This window comes from Pleuronectes platessa, chromosome 22, assembly GCF_947347685.1.
Source record: "Pleuronectes platessa chromosome 22, fPlePla1.1, whole genome shotgun sequence".
NCBI classification, from domain to species: Eukaryota; Metazoa; Chordata; class Actinopteri; order Pleuronectiformes; family Pleuronectidae; genus Pleuronectes; species Pleuronectes platessa.
Window position 1 is genome coordinate 16,458,671 of NC_070647.1, and position 18,268 is coordinate 16,476,938.

The 18,268-nt window shown below is 44.5% G+C and overlaps 1 protein-coding gene across 2 annotated transcripts; it reads right to left on the reverse strand.

Moving 5' to 3' along the window:
• Nucleotides 1-687: 687 nt before the first annotated feature.
• Nucleotides 688-2,762, reverse strand: rps16 (ribosomal protein S16). 2 transcript variants are annotated; one of them, XM_053414864.1, is made up of 6 exons: nt 2,684-2,762; nt 2,542-2,593; nt 1,916-2,017; nt 1,519-1,615; nt 1,349-1,396; nt 688-870 (listed from the first exon to the last, which is right to left on the reverse strand). In XM_053414864.1, the coding sequence occupies exons 2-6, from the start codon at nt 2,587-2,589 to the stop codon at nt 725-727; spliced, it is 441 nt and encodes a 146-aa protein (XP_053270839.1). In that variant the 5' UTR covers nt 2,590-2,593; nt 2,684-2,762; the 3' UTR covers nt 688-724. The 2 variants fall into 2 exon arrangements, with proteins under 2 accessions (XP_053270839.1, XP_053270840.1); XM_053414865.1 differs by having other exon boundaries at nt 2,542-2,589; nt 2,684-2,709.
• Nucleotides 2,763-18,268: the final 15,506 nt, after the last annotated feature.

Consider the following 18,268-nt stretch of genomic DNA (forward strand, 5'->3'; position numbering starts at 1 on the left):
AAGTATTTTGGCAAACAAACAATTTCTTAAGATTGCTTTTTAGCACATAAAGCGGGATATTTAGTATTGAGGCAAATGCTGACTTTTTTTGTTACACGTACCAGTTTTCATGTTCTTCTACTGCAATTAGTTTATTGTCCTGGTTCAGAGCCTCGGACAAGAAACTAAGAAATCTAATCAAAACTTAGTTTAGTCTCTAAGTATTGAACATAGCCGACAGTAACTGTCACAGTGATAAACGCTTCATGATAAATGCACTTCCTTCGTGCTAAATGATCAAGACATTAGAACTGTTCTCCATAGAAGGCACATATCCACTAATCAAGCTGCACCACATTGCACTGATACACATCAGTTCCTTAAATGTCTGAATTTATCATCAAGATACACATTTATGATATACGTCAGAAATAGTGAAATATGTAACAAAACTTCCTGGATCTTCCCCCTGATCTGTATCCAAAACTATATTTAATGTGTGCTTCCCTGATCTATACCACCAAGTGTCATGGTAATCCTTCCAGTAAAGGTATCAGACAAATGGAGATGAAAACATAACCTCTCAGGTTGAGGTCATTACTACAGTGCGCCAGTTGAATCTGGCAAATTCTTAATATACAGACATCACTGCCTGTTGAGAGGAAGAGCAACTCACACATAAATATTAATTAAAAATGACAAGTGAAATTATTCGTTCCTCCACTTTATTATGAAAATGTACAGATTAACGGTAGGACTTCTGGTAGCGGGCACGAGCTCCGGGTCCACCGAACTTCTTGGACTCGCAGCGACGGGGATCGGCCACCAGCAGGGTCCTGTCGTACTGGATCAGGATGTCCTTGATCTCCTTCTTGGAGGCTTCATCGACATCTGGTGGAACATAAAATCACTGGTTATTAAATAAACTTTTAACAAGCACACGAGTGGCTCCCTGCTCCTCCCATTTGTTGTTAATGGTTCCAAAAAATGTCCCAACTATGGTTTGGGAGCAGCAAGGCATGATGGGACTGTTCTGAACATGTAGAGATCATTGGCCCCGGCCATTCACTTTAATATCTCTCACGCATCAGGTCTACACATTATAAAAACAAGTCTGACATTTTACAAGCTGTGATCCATTTACATGCATGTTCCTAATATGTGTCCTCTAAATAACTATAGCTCTTGTTCACGTATTTGCAGAAAATAAAAAGTGATCAGTTGATGCTTCAACTTCTAAAAGTAAATATTTTTAATAAGTCAGGTCTGGTCGGTTTTGAGGAGCTGACCTCAGATATGAACAAGAATCAGTCACTGCAGCAGCGTTTCGTTTATACACGATCAGTGAGTGTACCACTGTAATACTTACACTTCTGGTAGTATGCGACCAGGGACTTGGAGATGGCCTGGCGGATGGCTGAAAAACAACAATTTATATCGTGATTGATAACTCATAATTACATATCTCCCTCCCATACATAAACACTAGTGACTGTTGAATAGAAATAAACTGCATTAAGAGAGTACATGTCTGCTTACCATAGATCTGTGCCACATGTCCACCACCCTTCACTCGGACTCTGATGTCAACTCCAGCAAAACGCTCCTTACCGAGCAGCAGCACGGGTTCCAAAAGCTAAGAGAACAAATAGATGTCAACTTTAGGCTCAGCAGAATATCAGAATTTTAAATCTATTGAACGATATTAAGAAAAGAGTCGGATTAATTATTGGTTGGCCGATATGAGAACTTAGAAAGTGCCTGAAATAACCTGTAAAAGCAATAATCAAACACTTAATATTCTCATCAATGAAGAGAAAAACTACTTGACACTTATTTTAAAATACACATTATTACAGCAGGCCTCTCTCCATCAGCCCCCCCGAGGTCACTGCCTATCTCCACCCGGGTGTTGGCCTCTCCTCCCCGGACTCACCTTGTACTGGAGGGTCGCAGGCTCCACAGTCTCCAGGGGTCTGCCGTTCACCTTGATCAGGCCATTCCCCCTCTTGCAGTGGGCGACGGCTGTGGCGGTTTTCTACGACACAACACACATCTCCATCAGATCCCAACCATTAAGTGCATCACGTTGTAAGTGACTTCATCTTGTACACACACACATGTGGAACACACTGGTTTAAATGAATGGGAATCATCCTGTACATGATATCTGACAGTTGCTGACCACGTGACATTTAAGTTTAATAAATGTATATTTAATTGCGTTAGTTGAGATGTGAGCTAACTTCAAACGCTGTCACCCCCTGGACACCGAACCACTAGCTAGCAACCGGGCTAGCTAGCTTAAGCTAAACGACATTGCTACACTCACTACACGCACACATGAGCGTTACAGTCACACACAGCAACATCAGAGATACACGCAAAGCTTCAGTACATTAAATAAGCAACACAAACACGCGTAGAATAAGATCGCAGTGTTTTATCGGTGTATAACAGCGTCACGCCACATTGTCGGGTTAGCCACTGGAGCTAACGGGCGCTAGCAACACAGCGGAGCCGCGACACCACACGTGGATTAACTTCGGTGTTTTTACTCACTTTGCGTCCGAAGACCTGGACCGACTGCAGAGGACCTTTGGCGGGCATCTTTCTGCGACACACGGAGTAACACGGTTACTTCAGAAACATCATTATTTAGTATTATTTGCAGTATTTGTGCGGAACAGGATGAAGAACTCACCGTCTTCAGCTGAGGTGCCGTACGGAGAGACCGAACGGGGTTTCACACGCCGAACATCAGGGGCTGCTTCGCGACACTGGAGACGCACTTTGCGGCACTGTTTGCGACGGTTGCTCCATTTTACATGTAGAAGTAGTTTTCAGACCAATCAACAGTCTCCCAGGCTGATTTTAATATATACTACATAATACATATACTTTATTATAGGGATGTCCCGATACAACTTTTTCACTTCCGATACGATACCGATATTGTAGCCTTGAGTATTGGCCGATACCGATATCAATACGATACGATATAGGCACAAATCATACATATATTTATTCCTTATTTTGTTGTGTGGAATGTTAGAAAAGGCTTGATAAAGTGATGTTACTGTTACTGATGTTGTAGTGATATAACAGAAAACAATAGTCAGCAACAGTAGGTATAGGAAAAACTGACCCATGTATTATTAACCAATTGGTTACATACATTTTAACCTTCAACATAAGAGTATTACCTCAACAAATCCAATGAAAACAAAATGTTATATTTAAAGTGCAAAAATAACCACTGGTTACCAACATCATTATACAATTGAATAGAATAAATTAAATTTTAAAGTGCAAACAATTCAAGTTCACTTCAGTTATTTTTCTACTGTCAGCATATGTTGGAAACAACTGTGGGCAGGGACAAAAACAACAAAAACTATAGGAATAATGTAGCGAGGTTCGAGGTGCTCCATTAAGCGTTTAAACCCGACATTACTCACCACCGACAGGGGCTGGTCATCAAGCACAATAAACTGGGCTATCTTTTCTGTTATGGCCATTGCCTTTTTGCTGTCCCGTGGTAGTTTGTCATAGCCTGGATGCCAGACGAATTTAGCCCCGCCCACAACAGATTTGGTCGGGCAGTTCGGTCTGGGGTCGCTCCATTGGGAAAAAATTATGGCCGGACTGGGCCAATCAGATTGTCAGGGCGGGCTTTATACGATGATTGACAGATGATCAACGGTGACGTAATCAACCACGTCACCAAAGTGCCCTCGGGTTGAATTCGTTTTCAACAAACATGCCTGCCGCTGGCGAGCTGAGATGTGTAGATGCTGCCATTGAGTCTGTTTTAGAAGACATCGACAGCGCATTCATTTTGAAAGAGGAACACAGAACGTGGAGGCGACGCCAGAGCACCGCGCTAATCCCTATCGCCCCGGCGCTTGGCTGTTCACAACGGACACTGAAGCGACGCTGAACCGCCGGGCAGCGCTAATAATATCACCCGTTGATCCAGTAGATCGCTGCACGGCTTTGTGCCGGTCACACCGGAGGCTGAAGCACCGCGCTGCGCCAAGGCTGCCTCGCGGTGCTTCAGCCTCCGGTGTGACCGGCACAAAGTTTTAACATGGGAGTGGATGGGAGCCAGCTGTTATTTAAGGCTTGGCGCTGCGCTGAAGCGTCCGGTGTGAACCCGGGTTAGTAAATAACTCACAATGCGTTGCTTAGCATACGTCACATACTACGTTGCTCTGATTGGTTGTAGGTCTATCCAATTGAGCGAAATACTTCCACACAGCCGACATCACTACACCTTGCTGCAGGCACACACGTTGTCGTTGTTGTGATCACGTGGGCTGTGCATGCTGGATCAGAGACGCTCTTCTTCCGCGGCCGGCACCAACGTTAATTAAGGGGCATTACCACCTACTGTGTTTGAGTGTGATCAAACCAGAGTCACCTATTATAGAAGTCCTGTAGCGGTAAATGGACAGCTTATATCGGAGCGCTTATATCGGAGTTTTTAGATTCAGTCCGATAAAATCCGATATTCACTTTTTTGGCTGATATCGGACTGATTTCCGATATCAATATCGGATCGGGACATCCCTACTTTATTATATAATAAGAAGCCTTCATTAATAATAATAAAGATTCAGAATGTGAAATTTCCTCAAAATGACATTAAAGTCACATTTAGAATCAGTAGTTTTCCATGCACCTGTAAGTTGTTGTAGTAATTTTGCCCTTTTTAACTGAAAATGCTTCTCATCATACTACAACAATCCATTTTTGCACTATATTGGTTTGCACGTCTCTCTTCCTATCAACCAATGTGCATTTTGAACACATACTATATTGTACTGTGGCCGAGAGAACTTAACGCACTTCAAATTGAGAAAACATGTGCAAATACAAGAAACACGTGCAAACAGCTTCATCAGCTTTACGTTATGCATTCGCTGCAAAAAGTTCACAACACGTTCAAATACAGAATAGATCAGCAAATTGAGAAAATGACCAGGGGACCTACAAAAGAGAAGAACCCGGCTGTGGTTCCATCACCGCTGACGAGGAGCAGACTTCAGTTGCTTCCCAAAGCATTGAACTGGTGTGTAACCCAAACATGTGCTCTAACAGTGACGCCTTCAGAGCTCTGTTTGAGGAAAATATTTTCATGTGTCAGGAGAAGCAAGGCAATAAGACTGCACTTAGTTGGGTTTATATTACTGGGTTTTACAGATGGTAAAAAACACTTGACACTGTTATTAATTACTCCTGTTTATATCCTGTTTATGATCTGCAGGTATCATCACAACACTTTAACCGTGCTTTTGGATGAAGCTGTAGGCTGCAAACACAAATGACCCGGTGTGGTGCGAGGATGACTCAACTGTTTCCCTGAAGAGAGAGAGAGAGAGAGCTGTGGGAATGAATCTCCTCGGACATTTCAATATGCAGTAAAAGGAAAAGCAATTAGTAAAGGCTGAATCCCATTTGTGTTTGATGGATCAATGATCCTGGGGAATCCAAATGAAACAGCATCACTGTAATTAGTCATATCTGTGCTTTTCCTACATGGCTGCTGTAACATCAACTCATTTTACACATCATATAATACTTAACATTGGAGTAAAGGAAAGAGGGAAACAAGTCATAAAAACCTGATTAAAACATCACCACATAAACTTCACAAAAGAAAAAAGTGATTTAAAACAGATTCTTATTCTATCTACCAAACAAACTTGTGCATGTAAGCAAACTTTAGTCAAAATATGAAAATGTGGACCCATCTGGAGATATGGTGAAAGGGTTTTCTCTATGTGCTGCAGGGAAAGACAGATTGCATGTTCAGAGGAGGAACGAAATATGTATAAACAATCAAAACCAGAAGAAGCAGCAGCTCTGTTCTGCTGCCAGTTAGAGGAAAGGGTCAAAATACAGTAGCTGTATTATATTTTTTGTTATCCCACACTGTGAAAAACCACAAGCAATTTATAAACAGATATTGATTTGACATGTAAAATGGCACTGCCTCCTCCTCATCCACTTTAACGAATCCCTACGCAGCAGCACGCTCTGGTGGTGAAGGTTGAGGATGTCTCTGCAGAGCGTGCATTGGTTCGACGTTAACATAACTCAGTGCAGCTTGGGTTGATCAGGCCTCACTATGGAGGCTGTGGTCAGTGGAACCACAGAGATCATTTAGTTCAGCGCTGCTTGGGGGGGCCGAGAAGCCGAGGGTCCGGGTGTGGGAACGGGACCAGACATGGGAAAAAGGAAGTGTGGGATCCTTTTGGACGCTAAAATGAAACCAAAGTCCTACGCAAGAGACGAGCTTTGATTTGGCCACAATGTTGGAACATGCAACCAAACCAAATCCTGCACTTGAGGGAGCAAACTAGCGTCCAACAGTTCCCTCTCTGCTCGTGATTCACCCTGGATGTGCTGTTGACACAAACAAAACGAGGCCTCTGTGGTGATAGATTCAACCGGATTGAGGAGTTGGTGAAAAATTGCACCAGGCACCTTCTCTTTCTTCTTGTTAAGACTCAAGTGCGCACATCCTGCAGTCCGACATAAAAGTGTTCGCATGGAGACTCAGTCTTACCCTGAAAGGAAGGAAGAAGCAGAGCCATGCAGAGAAGGAGTGAAGACAGATAGCATCTTGGGAATCTGTATACAGTGATGTGAGTCATGTGCGGTGTGCAGTGCCTACCTATGCCTGACATTTACTGCAGAGAGAATGGTGTTTACGGTGTCGGCCACGGGTGAACGGGCCCCTGGCTTCTTTTATTGTCAGAGGGAAAGTGAACTCCCATCAGGAGCTGCCTGCTGATGAGGCCTTCTCCATGGAGGCAGGGGCATTTTAATGTGTCAGAGCAGGAAAGGTCATATACCCAACTTCCTCCGGCTTGGTGGATGGGACATTTAAATATCACGAGTTAAATATAGTTTTCTCAAATCACTACTGCACAGACTTTAGCTCAAAATTATGGACAATGGATATATGTACCTGTATCCAGGAGGAAGTTGAGACAGGTCATTTCAGGAGGCCTTCGAGGACTACATGGCCCTTGAGGGACTCGGTCTTCATCTGCAGGTGGTATTTCTCTGTTTCATATATTGCATCGTGCAGCTTTTAGAGTCTCTTATCTCCCATGGCTGCTTTTCTTCTGAATTAAACTGGGAGCAGGGATATAAAAGGTGTCAGTGTTGATATGAATGAAGATGTACTGTAGACTGTGTAGCTTTCCTGCTCCATTGAAGAGTCATTAATGAAGAAGCTGGTCTGAACACTTTCCCTTTTCTAGGCTGCTTCCCTTTCACTTTTTTGGTTTCAGTTCTAGGGCTGCAGACCAGTGTGAGTCCGGCAGACAGAGGAAGCTCTGTGTGGGGACCCCAGGCTGCATGATAAGCGTTCAGATAAACCCATGTTTGTGTTGTGGGTCACTAGAGGCCCGTCCTCCTCAGCGTCTGCAGAGGAAACATGTTAAGGCTGCGGAATCGTCCCTGATTTCCTGCTCTGATGGCAGCTCACTAAAGCATACAGTCCCTTTGTGTCGCTAACTGTCAGCTCCATCTTACAGTGTCCAGGCCGCTCAGCCATTTCAAGTTAAACACTCTCACATTACAGCTTTGGGTAGAGCTAGATCAAGGCAAACCTCACATTATATCTCATTCTGTTTACATGTGACAGATAAAACCAAGACCATCGCAGAATCCCAACTCATTTTGGATCCCACTTTTTTTGACAAAACGCAGAGCTCCATTTCTTCAGAAGAGGTGCAGAGCTTGCAGAAGGAGACGAGTCTGTAGTGGTCCAGGAGAAGAGCTGGCAATAAATAAAGGCCGCACCATATATGTGCAGCTCCTTTCCTCGGCCTTATGGAAACACATCACCTGGAGGCTCGACCCCTTTGACCTTGTCCTGTCACAGCACCCTGAGCATGAGACAACGCGCTCAGATTTACAGGGGAGGAGATGCGGCTCCCGGGTCGGCCGCAGCGCCTCATTTGACCATAATAGGGCCTCGGGGTGGTTTGAAAAAAGTGTTGCCGGTAATTGAAGTTTCCCTGAGCAGAAGGAGAAGATCGGCTCAAACCAGGGGGGGGGGGAGGCGGAGAGGCACCGGGTGGAGGTGCGTGGGGGGGGGGGGGTTTGTGAGGTACACAGAGGCAGGGTCGTCATGGCAACGTGGGAGAACCAGGCAGAAGAGCGTCATCTCTGAAAAGCAGCGATGAGTCTGCAAGTCAGGAGAGACATGATGAGCAGGTCTTACCTTTTATATCCCTGTGCGAGGGACCAGAAATAACTTGTTGCTCATTGGTTTCTACAGTATCTCATAAACTGATTATCTGTAGGTTGGTTTTTATTTGATCGTTCATGAGAAACATCAATCCTGAAGGTGCTGGTCACAAAAAGAGGATTCCTCCTTAATCTGGCATAAAGTCAAAGTTGGATTTAAGAGGAACCAAAATGGCTGCCACCGCCCCCCCCTTCTTCTGTGCCAGTTGCCGTGTCATGGCAGCAGTAAATATTGACGTCTGCCCGACTGGATGACAGCTCATGGCACTAAAATGTAGCCTGGTATTGAACCCCAGTTTGGACTTGAGCCCCCTCCATTAATTTGGCTATTTCAGCCGGCGTTTACCACATAGCAGTGGGCCTCGCAGCTGTCCCACGCTCTGTCAACTCCCCCCCCCCCCCCCCCCCCCCCGGCCTTGAAGCTGGACCCGCAGGATAATGCAAAAGTGAATGGGCTCAGGCGTGCAGCGGACATATCGTCTCTCCTCCCAGAATGCAATAGCAGTGCTGGATCTAAATAGCGGAGAAGTGATTTTTCCATTCATCTATTAGGACAAAATACAAAATCTGCCAAACTCATAAATTAAAACATACTGAAACCATGAGCTGTGTTTATATGGAGGTGCAACATGAGCAAATTCATTTAATAGTGTATTATTGTTATATTACATCCATGTCAGCCATGCAACATTTCCATTTGATGACAACAGAAAGGTCAACTATCGACACACATGAAATACTAGTGTGATTTAAAATTAAAATCTGACTAACGTTGAAAAAAGTGACAGTAGATTAATTACTTTGCTTTATTAAAACAGTAAGAACAAACTTTGTATATAAATATATACACGGATAACAGTTAAGCAAAGTTGAAACCAAGCTGCGATTTGCATCCTCACAGGAAGTATTATATTATCATAAACAGAAGTATTCGTGTAGGTGTGAGCGTGTTCTTAACCTGCTGATAGTCAGATAAACCAAAATGGAAATGAAGGTGAAAAAGGCAGTTTCAATATCTTCAAATGCATAACTTTATATAGAGTAACCAGTGTAGAAATATATATAAATGTGGTTCAGGAAAACAGAATAATGTCGTCCATCTTATACTGTGAGTTATAATCAAGTGCTTCAGCAGCTCTTATTGTTCATTGAAGGTTGAGGAGCTCAGAGTTCATGAAGCTGCTGTGGCAGTGGAGCAGGGCCTCACTTCACTCGGCATTCATCACACACACACACACACACACACACATAGACACACATACACACACGCACACACACAGACAGACACGCTTCTCCTCTATCAATCTCACTCACTCGCTCGGCTCGCCCACACATCTCCGCTACATCACCCTCCGTTCTCCATCTTGCTCTCGGTCTCCCCCCTGCTCGCTCTCCTCCATCCCACACTCTCCCTGTGAGTGAGTGAGTGAGTGTGTGTGTGGGTTGACTCTCGCCAGGGTTCACGTACGAAGCAGTGGCAGCGGGGTGAGAACGGGGCCATGTAGGGTCTGGCTGACATCGGCAGCGATAGAACCAGAGAGGGTCACCGCCACACCAAAGCCTCCTTTATACTCCCTCGCTTCCATTCTTCTCCTCCTTCCCCTCCCCTGTGTCTATCTGATGGGCTGTGGAACACGGAGCTCCAGCTCGGCTCCGGCCTTTGACAACATCTGGAAATACAATGATGAATATTATCGCGACCAGCAACTAGAATCCCCTCATGTCTCCCCCCCCACTCTGCTTGTGCCTGCACACGTATTAAAACGTCCAAAAAATGATGGAGAGGGGCCTTGACAACACACTAAGGACATGTTACAACTTGTGCTGTGTTTCTCTCATAAGCGCACATGACAAATGATTGCCACGTCTTTGTTGTGTGTCATTTTTCTAAACTGCCTCAATGCCTATTTGTGTGTGTGTGTGTGTGTGTGTGTGTGTGTGTGTCTTCTTGTGTTTTTAAAGCGTATTACATCCATATTGTGTTTCCTGGTGCTTCCACAAGTCCGTGCTCAGTCGGTCTGTGCTCCAGGCTCCCAGGGGGCGAGGAGACGAGGCTGGGAAGCTCTGATGGGAAAGTGGGCCAGCGCTCCTCAGCCCTCCGCTGGAGAGCTCCTTAAAAGGCCTGGAGAGATGATGTCGTGGACTCTTTCCTCTACCCCCCTACCACCAGCCCCTTGTGTTTTTTTTCCTCCCTCAACAGCAGCGTGTGGAGGAGCCCGGCAGCAGGAGCCGAGCCAGGCTCTTGACCAAACTCATCATGCACATCAGAGCAACACACGACACTGATGACTTCATTCAGCTGAAATAAGTCTTCCATCCATCAGACGCTGTTTTCGAAAGATAGGATTTCCCAGAAGGGGAGATACTCTGTTTCTGTCGAACTCGGTTATTCTTTTGAAATTGAGCTGCACACAATTGCAGAACTGTTGCAAAGTTCCCTTTATCTGCAGAGTGAAAAGCAGAAATGTGGATGAAATGTAATATCACGACAACAACAAGAGATGCAGAAGTGGTCTTTTGTAAGCTGAGCTTGCGTAACAATGAAACCAGTCTATATAGCCACTTTTCCGATGCGTCAGGTGGATCTGTCGCAGCCTGGCCAATGAGAATGGTGCAAAATACACTTTAAATAGTGGATGTCTTCAATGCAGCTGCAGGCCGACTCATTTTTTCCATCACAGCCTACGTGACAGGGGTCAAGAACCACTGCATCTACACAATGTGCGAGAGGCCAAGTCGATCCCAGTGGCCCCTGGAACCCCCCACACTTAGACATGTTAGAGCCTTGTTTCCCAGGTGAGCCTCCACCATCAGACGCATCAGATGTGCGTGTGGGGGGGGGGTGCAGCAGCAGCTCCTCACCCGGCTCCAATCTGCAGGACATCTGCTGTTATCTGTGGAATGCTCTCCGCACACTTCATGGACATATATGTACCAGCGCTTTGACGTCTTTGCTATTTTTAGCGCCAGGCCCGCCCCCTGGAGGTTGTTATGATGATGTCACGGAGGCTTTCAAAAATAAATCTGATTGTTTATCTTGAGTTACACTTCCTGCCCGCTTCTCATGTCACGTGTGTTTGTGTTTATCCGTCCGTAACAAGTGGAATCTTTTTGTGTTTGCTTCAGTGAGCCGGGACTTGTTTTTCTTTACTCACAAGAGGATGACGCACCTTTTTTAAACGCCATGAGACGGATTGTGATGTGAATATGGGCTTTATTAATACAATTTGAAATAATTGAATGATCTTCAGCTCAATTAGATAATTTTGGTCAATTGGTGAGCATTTCTAAATTTGAACAGAACCAGGCCAGCTGTTTCCCTGTGGTCTTTATGCTAAGCTAAGCTAAGCTAACCACCTGCTGGCTCCACCTACATATTTGCCAAACATACATATGAGGGTGGAAAAGAAAGCAAGCGTGCATATTTTCCAAAATGTCAAACTAATCCTGGAATGTTCAGGGTGAGTTCAAGGTTTGATTACTAATCAGAGAACACACAGTACTTTTAAGAGTTTGGGACATGAGGCAGAAAACAGCCAGTATCCCTTCAGGGCAGCACGAACATGAATCCTGAACATTCTGGTGTGTTTCCAGCACAGCAGAGACGAAAAGGGATTTCACTGGAGTATGCTGATCCCGTGAGACAGGTGATTGGTGTATGTAGGCTCGTGGGAAAAGGAGAAATCTCCCCTCCAGGTGTTTCGAGGGGGTTTGGGAAGACAACACCCCCGATAGCTCCAGTCCCACCCCTTTTCCAACGTCCTCATCTCCAGCTCAGGTGAGAGCCGTTGACAGGGAACCACGTTTGATGAACAGCGTCAGTCTCCACGTTGTCCGTCCACACCTCGCCGTGGGGCCCGTGTCCCGCCGATAACACGGATGAATCAAACGCTGCAGTAGGTCACTGCAATCGACTTCTCTCCCTAACACCAGGCTCAGTGCGACACCTCGTCCACGGCGTTAATAATGCAACTCATTAACATTCCCCCGGTCACATGAGGACAGTGGACATCGGCGTTAAAAACGTCTCCACCCAAGTAAGTGTGCAGCATAAAAGCGAGCACTTCACATATGGGACAACCGCCTATATAACAATAAACAAAATTAATTGTAATTATCACAAGATAGTGTCTTGGCTGAGGTTATACGAGAGAGTTTGCGGTAGATGCAACATTAAGGAGTGCTTTAATTAAGATGACATCAAACCACAAAGAGCATGATTTATGTCTCTTCCTCAATGTTTCACAACACAAAAAATGTCTTTGTGGTGTCATCTTGCAAAAATACAAATCACTCTACTGTTGTGTCGCTGGTAATCATGCAGAGGATAAACCATTCAGCCTCACTAAACCTGCTGGAGACGGGGTTTCTCCTCTCCGGAGCAGGAATTGATTGCAATACATTCACGGTATCTTTTCTTTTGGTGCTTGCGAGCGTAATACAGGCTTGTACAGTGCGCTGCTGAGGTTACTGAGGAAAATGGCTGCATAAAGGGTAATAATCATATGTGGGTGGCACTCTGCGAGGGAGGGAGAGCGGCACAAGTAACACTTATCTATTTTTAAGCTGCCGCTCGAGGGCTTCGTGAAGTGTGTGGATGGAGGTTAACTGCATTTCTGTGATAATGGAGGAAAGTTAGCAGCTGTTGGTTACAAAATGGATTCTTATGATTTCTAAAATGGCCTTTAGAAATATAATTCATTGTATGGGAAGATGTCCGTGCATCGTGATTCTGACCTGCAGCTGAGATCAACTGAGTATGATTGATGCCGGTCGTGGGAAACACTGGAGCCAACAGATAGCCATTGTAACTTGCTGTAGATTTTGGGGATTACAAAAGCCGTGGGGGATGAGCACAGTTAGGAAATGAGATATACGACACCTGTTAATTGAAACACGAACCTGTCCACATGTGAACCCAAGTGCCTTGAAGTTCTGCTCATGACAAATGGGACGGTCTGTGACCTCTGACCTCGGAGAATGCACCCGCCCGGGCCCCCGCACCCCCTGATCATCCACGGGGTTGAGCTCAGTTCACAATGCGTATTTAAACCCGATAGGGCTGCGGCTTAAAGACTGAACGTGTGGCTCTGTTTTTCCACTCATGCTTCTTTTCATCAAGGTGAATGGAAATAATGAGGGCAGAGGGTTTCAGACGGCTAAATGGAGAACTCTAAAAACAGGTGAACCCGCTGCCTTAAAATAATCTGAGAGATAAATAGTGTCACTGGAAGTATGTGTCCTGTTCAGCTTTCGTGGAAACAGTTTCGAGGAACCTCTTCGCTATACTCGCTTATTAAATTGGCCTTTTAGCACACTTGCCGACTTTGGGAGAATTGATTTTAACAGATTCTGCTGCTGAAACCTCAAACAAGCTTTAGATGTAGTTTGGAAAACATGACGCACAGATGAGGACGGAGGATTGTTTTTGTCCTAAGTGTCTATTGCATTAAAAAGGGGACTCGTCATGACCAGTATGTGCAGAAAGATCTATACATTAATTTGCTTGCAGGCTCCCTCACAGTCTTCCTCACTGATAAACAGTTATACAACTTGCTCGTCTTCATCTGCGTGGACCGTCGCATTCTGTTATTGACATCATATCTTGATGATCTGTTTTTTCCACATCTTGCATGGGGATGATTCATTTCAGCTTTTCACACTCACAGGCTTCAGCACAGCTCCAGATTTGGGGCTATTATTAGCCTCTTCTCTGCAGGAAACAAGGTCACTCAAAAAGCCTCTTCTTATTAGGCTGTCACTGCTCATCTGGCCTTAAAGCAACACGCTCTACGTCCACTGTTCATCTGCACATATATATCTGACGTACCATTGTCAACCTACATTTGAATTGAGTTAACGCAATCAAACAACCATTGTTATCATGCCGGGGTAATGGGCCTGGGGTTGAAGGAGTAGAATCAAGGGATGCTCCGGCTGCACGGCCCCTGCTAAGTGAAAGCGGCTGCCCTATTTCTGTCCAGCGTTAGAGCTCAGCTGTCGTCTGAGAGTAGATCAGCTCACCAGCACTCACCGACCCGACGCTCGTCTCTCTGCCATGCTCCGACGCCCAGAACCTGGGTGAAGGGTGCTCCTCTTCCTCAAGCTGCTCAGAACATCAAGTGGAATCGATCATCTTGTTATGCTTGTGGGTTTTCGAGACACATCTGTAAAAATACTGGGGTTCCTGCTGTAACTACTGTGTTAACTAATGCCGTGTTAATCTAATGCAGCAAGATGGTTTGCTCTTTCAACCCCATTGACCTCGTTCTATTGGCCCAAATGTCGGGTTCATTCTACCTCCTCATAATTATCACATCTTTAATTTTTAAGTCACATTCATCCATTCTATCCTCAAATGGTACAGGGGCAATCTGGGGTCCAGACTGAAGGAGGCAGGGATTGATCCACGGTCCCTCTGGGTAGAGGACGACCTGCACTTTACCTCCTGAGCCACAGCCGCTGATTTTAGGTTAAACTTATACTATACACACTAGTGAGTAGATTAATTACTAAGATTAGAAAAGCGCTATCCCAGAGAAATGATCCGAAAGGAAGACGACAGGGAGACGCTCCAACAGCTCCAGTCTGTCAGTTTCATTCCTGATCCAAAATGGCAAATATATTACAATAGTCACTTATTCTGCTCCATGCAATACACGAGGTGTTGCTGCAAGGCTTAACAGATATGGTCCAACTTATTGAAGGACTCAGAGGGGATCACATGAAAGAGGAACCTGTGAGCATGTGTGTGTGCAGAGCACTGTCCAGATCAGGTTTCTATTTTTATTCATCTTGATGAGAATGGGCTCACACAACCTCAACCCTCCACCTCCTTCATCCCTCCTGCCCGTCTCTCGTCTGCCTCTTCCTTCTCTCTCCTTCTCCACTTCTGTGCCAATCGCTCCTCTTCTTCACCGCCTGACAAACGAGTGGCCTTGGACAGAACCTGCCTTCTCATTCCACTCTGCCCCTGAATACTTTGGCAGTCGAAGCCCCCGCGGTGACAGTGGATGGAAGGTGAAGTTCTACACATAGTTTACATGCAGTTAAATGGAGGTCAGTTAATCAGTAGTGGACGTGGAACATGATGTCACCTTCGGGCTGTTTATTCGCGGATGAGCGATTCTGAGAAGAACGTTTTCTATTCCATAGAATTCTGGCCTCTGTTGACCTGCTAACTCTCACCTGATACCACGAGCCACAGCCAGGTTCTCAGGGTCTGAAAGGTTGAGCGAGAGCTATCAGAATATTTCTCAACATCACTTTTCAGACGTCTTTCCGATAACATCAAAGCTCGACTATTTCTATCTGCTGGATAGCGCTGCCGTCCGGGCCTGTGGGGGCTGGGAGAGGAGATGAGTGTGTCAGTGTCACAGGCGCCAACAGCAGACTGCGGGTGACACGGGAGCATGGGAGCCGGGTGTCTGGCTTCCCTCAGATGGGACCGGGTTGTCCACACATCAGCAGTCACCCCTCTGTGAGTGCTGCTGGTCTGGGTCCCCGGGACGGACGCGCTGCTGGATGTGACGGGATAAAGTTACTGCACAAGATCTGAAAATAAAACTTCTTCCCTCTCTGTGAACTTCAGGGGCCTGACATCATGACCAGTCTAGACTCACACATCAGATTACTGATTATGTTGTAGTAATATTTGATAACAATATATTCTTTTCTCACCAAGATACAGCGTTTGTCCCGAGGGTTTGAACAGGAATAGTCTTGAAAACAGCATCTAAGCACAACTCGTCAATACTGAAAGCTGAACTATAAAATAATTAAAATAAATACAATTTCATTGTTAGTAAGTAGAAATGGGTTTTTCATAATGGTTTCAAAACATTTGTTACAAAGGGCTTCACAGTTCAAACTGTTAAAATATGAATGTATCAGAATGCAGCTCTACAAAGTGACAAAATTAATATTTTAAGGAATGTTTTTGACCTGAGACATTCACATTGATCTCAGTAAAACCTCTGGGACTCTGATATATACATGATTTCTTTAACATAAGAATAGGGGATTAATAATTGAGCATCATTACCTATCAGGAATTTTTCAAGTATCTAATTTCAAACAACTTTTTTAAATTACTCTACTACTTGTTTCTGTTTGTTCTAGAAGGATTAAAAAAGTCTGCAGCTCTCTAACTTCACACCCGCTCTGTGCTGTCAGTCCATCCCACCAAACAGCAGCTTACACATCACTCCAGCCTCTTCATATCATCAGGCACTGGAGCCACATGGCCAGCAGCTTCCTGACACTGACGCTGTTTGTGTCCCATCATCCCGATGAGTCACTGCCCATGACCTTAGTGTAACGCTGAGTCCTCTCCTCCTCTGAGAGTCTGAACCTCCTTGTTCTCCCGTGCTCCTCGGGACAAGTCTAGTTCCCTGCATTTGCAGACAATAAATTATTAAAATCTGTCTTATGCTCAGTGTCTGCGACATGAAGAATGAGAAAATGGGGATGGGTGGCGCGACTTAACACAAGAACCCGTGGTCACAGTTGTGTAAATGTTTTGGGTCATGATTCTGCTTGAGCGGCTTGTTATTCAGGATGTCTATCTCAGGTTCGGTGGGTGGGTGTGTGTGTGGGGGGGGGGGTTCTGATCAAGAACAAGCAGCATCATTTTCCTTTAATAAAATGTCTTCAAACACAAAATAACATCTTTATCTCCTGTAATGTCACCTGAATTTTTTATCTGAAATGGCTGCTGTCTTCAAACCCACAACTTGCGTATGAGGAGACGACTCCACACCCCCTGCTGTGTACACATGGGCGTCTGCCAACAATAACACACAACGGTGCCAGAATAAAAAACACTTTATGCCGGGCCACCGTGTTTTTACTCCAGGTAGCGTTGGACCACCCCGGTGCTTGAGTCCACTAGACATTCCTGGCACTTCAGGTGTTGCCCATCAAATCATTACAGGTACTTTGTGGTGAGATTTTTAATTTCCCTCAGCGAGCCATGTGTTTTTATTGGATGGAAACTAAACTGGTTAGACATGACACGGCTGGAAGAGGAGTTTTATTTGATGTGGTTTTGTATGGAAGAAAGCGGGACATCAAAAATTAAAAAGAATTTATTTAACATGACTGAACACCACTTCTTAAAGTTTTATTGTTTTTTTCTATTCTGAATATTTGTCTTAAAGATTATGGATTAAGACGCTGAATAGTTGAGAATATGAATTTGCAGATGGGATAAGGACTTAAAAACAAATGCATGAAGATTTGTAAACAATTGTCTGGGCTCCTTAAATTCAGAGTGCTGAAGTAAATAATTATTCCATGAGGATCACACAAACAAAAATATGTGTACTACATTATACAAACAATATAAGTATAGTCATGATACTCAGCACAATACTGTTATAAAACAGGAGAAAGACTCATAATCCTTCATTAGTCACACTGCGAGGGGAGGGGCCAGGGGACATTAAAAATAGATGCCCAGTAAGAGTGATAAATGAGTAAACACAGTATATAAACACAAAGAAATATGAAAAATTGAAAATCATATAGTACGTGCGATGTTAACTGAATATTTGTGCACATTGATGATATTGACATTGGACGATAGAAAGATTGGACAGAAGAACTGTTCAGTAAATCAAACTAATATTATTATCATTATTACTGTTGTTGTTGCTATTATTATCATTATTACTGTAGTATGTGTTATTATTATTACTATTAGTATTGTTGTTGGTATTATTATTAATTGTATTATTGAACTGTGGCTGACCCATGACCTCCGTATGCCCTGTGGTCTGTCCCAAGTATAAAACAAAGTACACATATATAATCCCACTTTACCCATCACTTGGAATAGAGTGAGGACGAACACTAGTTTTTTACCACAGTGTACTCTGAAGTACTGCGTGTACTCTTGTAGTATTGTGTGTACTCCGGGATTATTACCCTGCTCACTCATAATCTGATGATGATGATGACGTTATACTGCAGTTCCTGGGCTCCTCTTCTCGCGAGACTACGGATACGACCA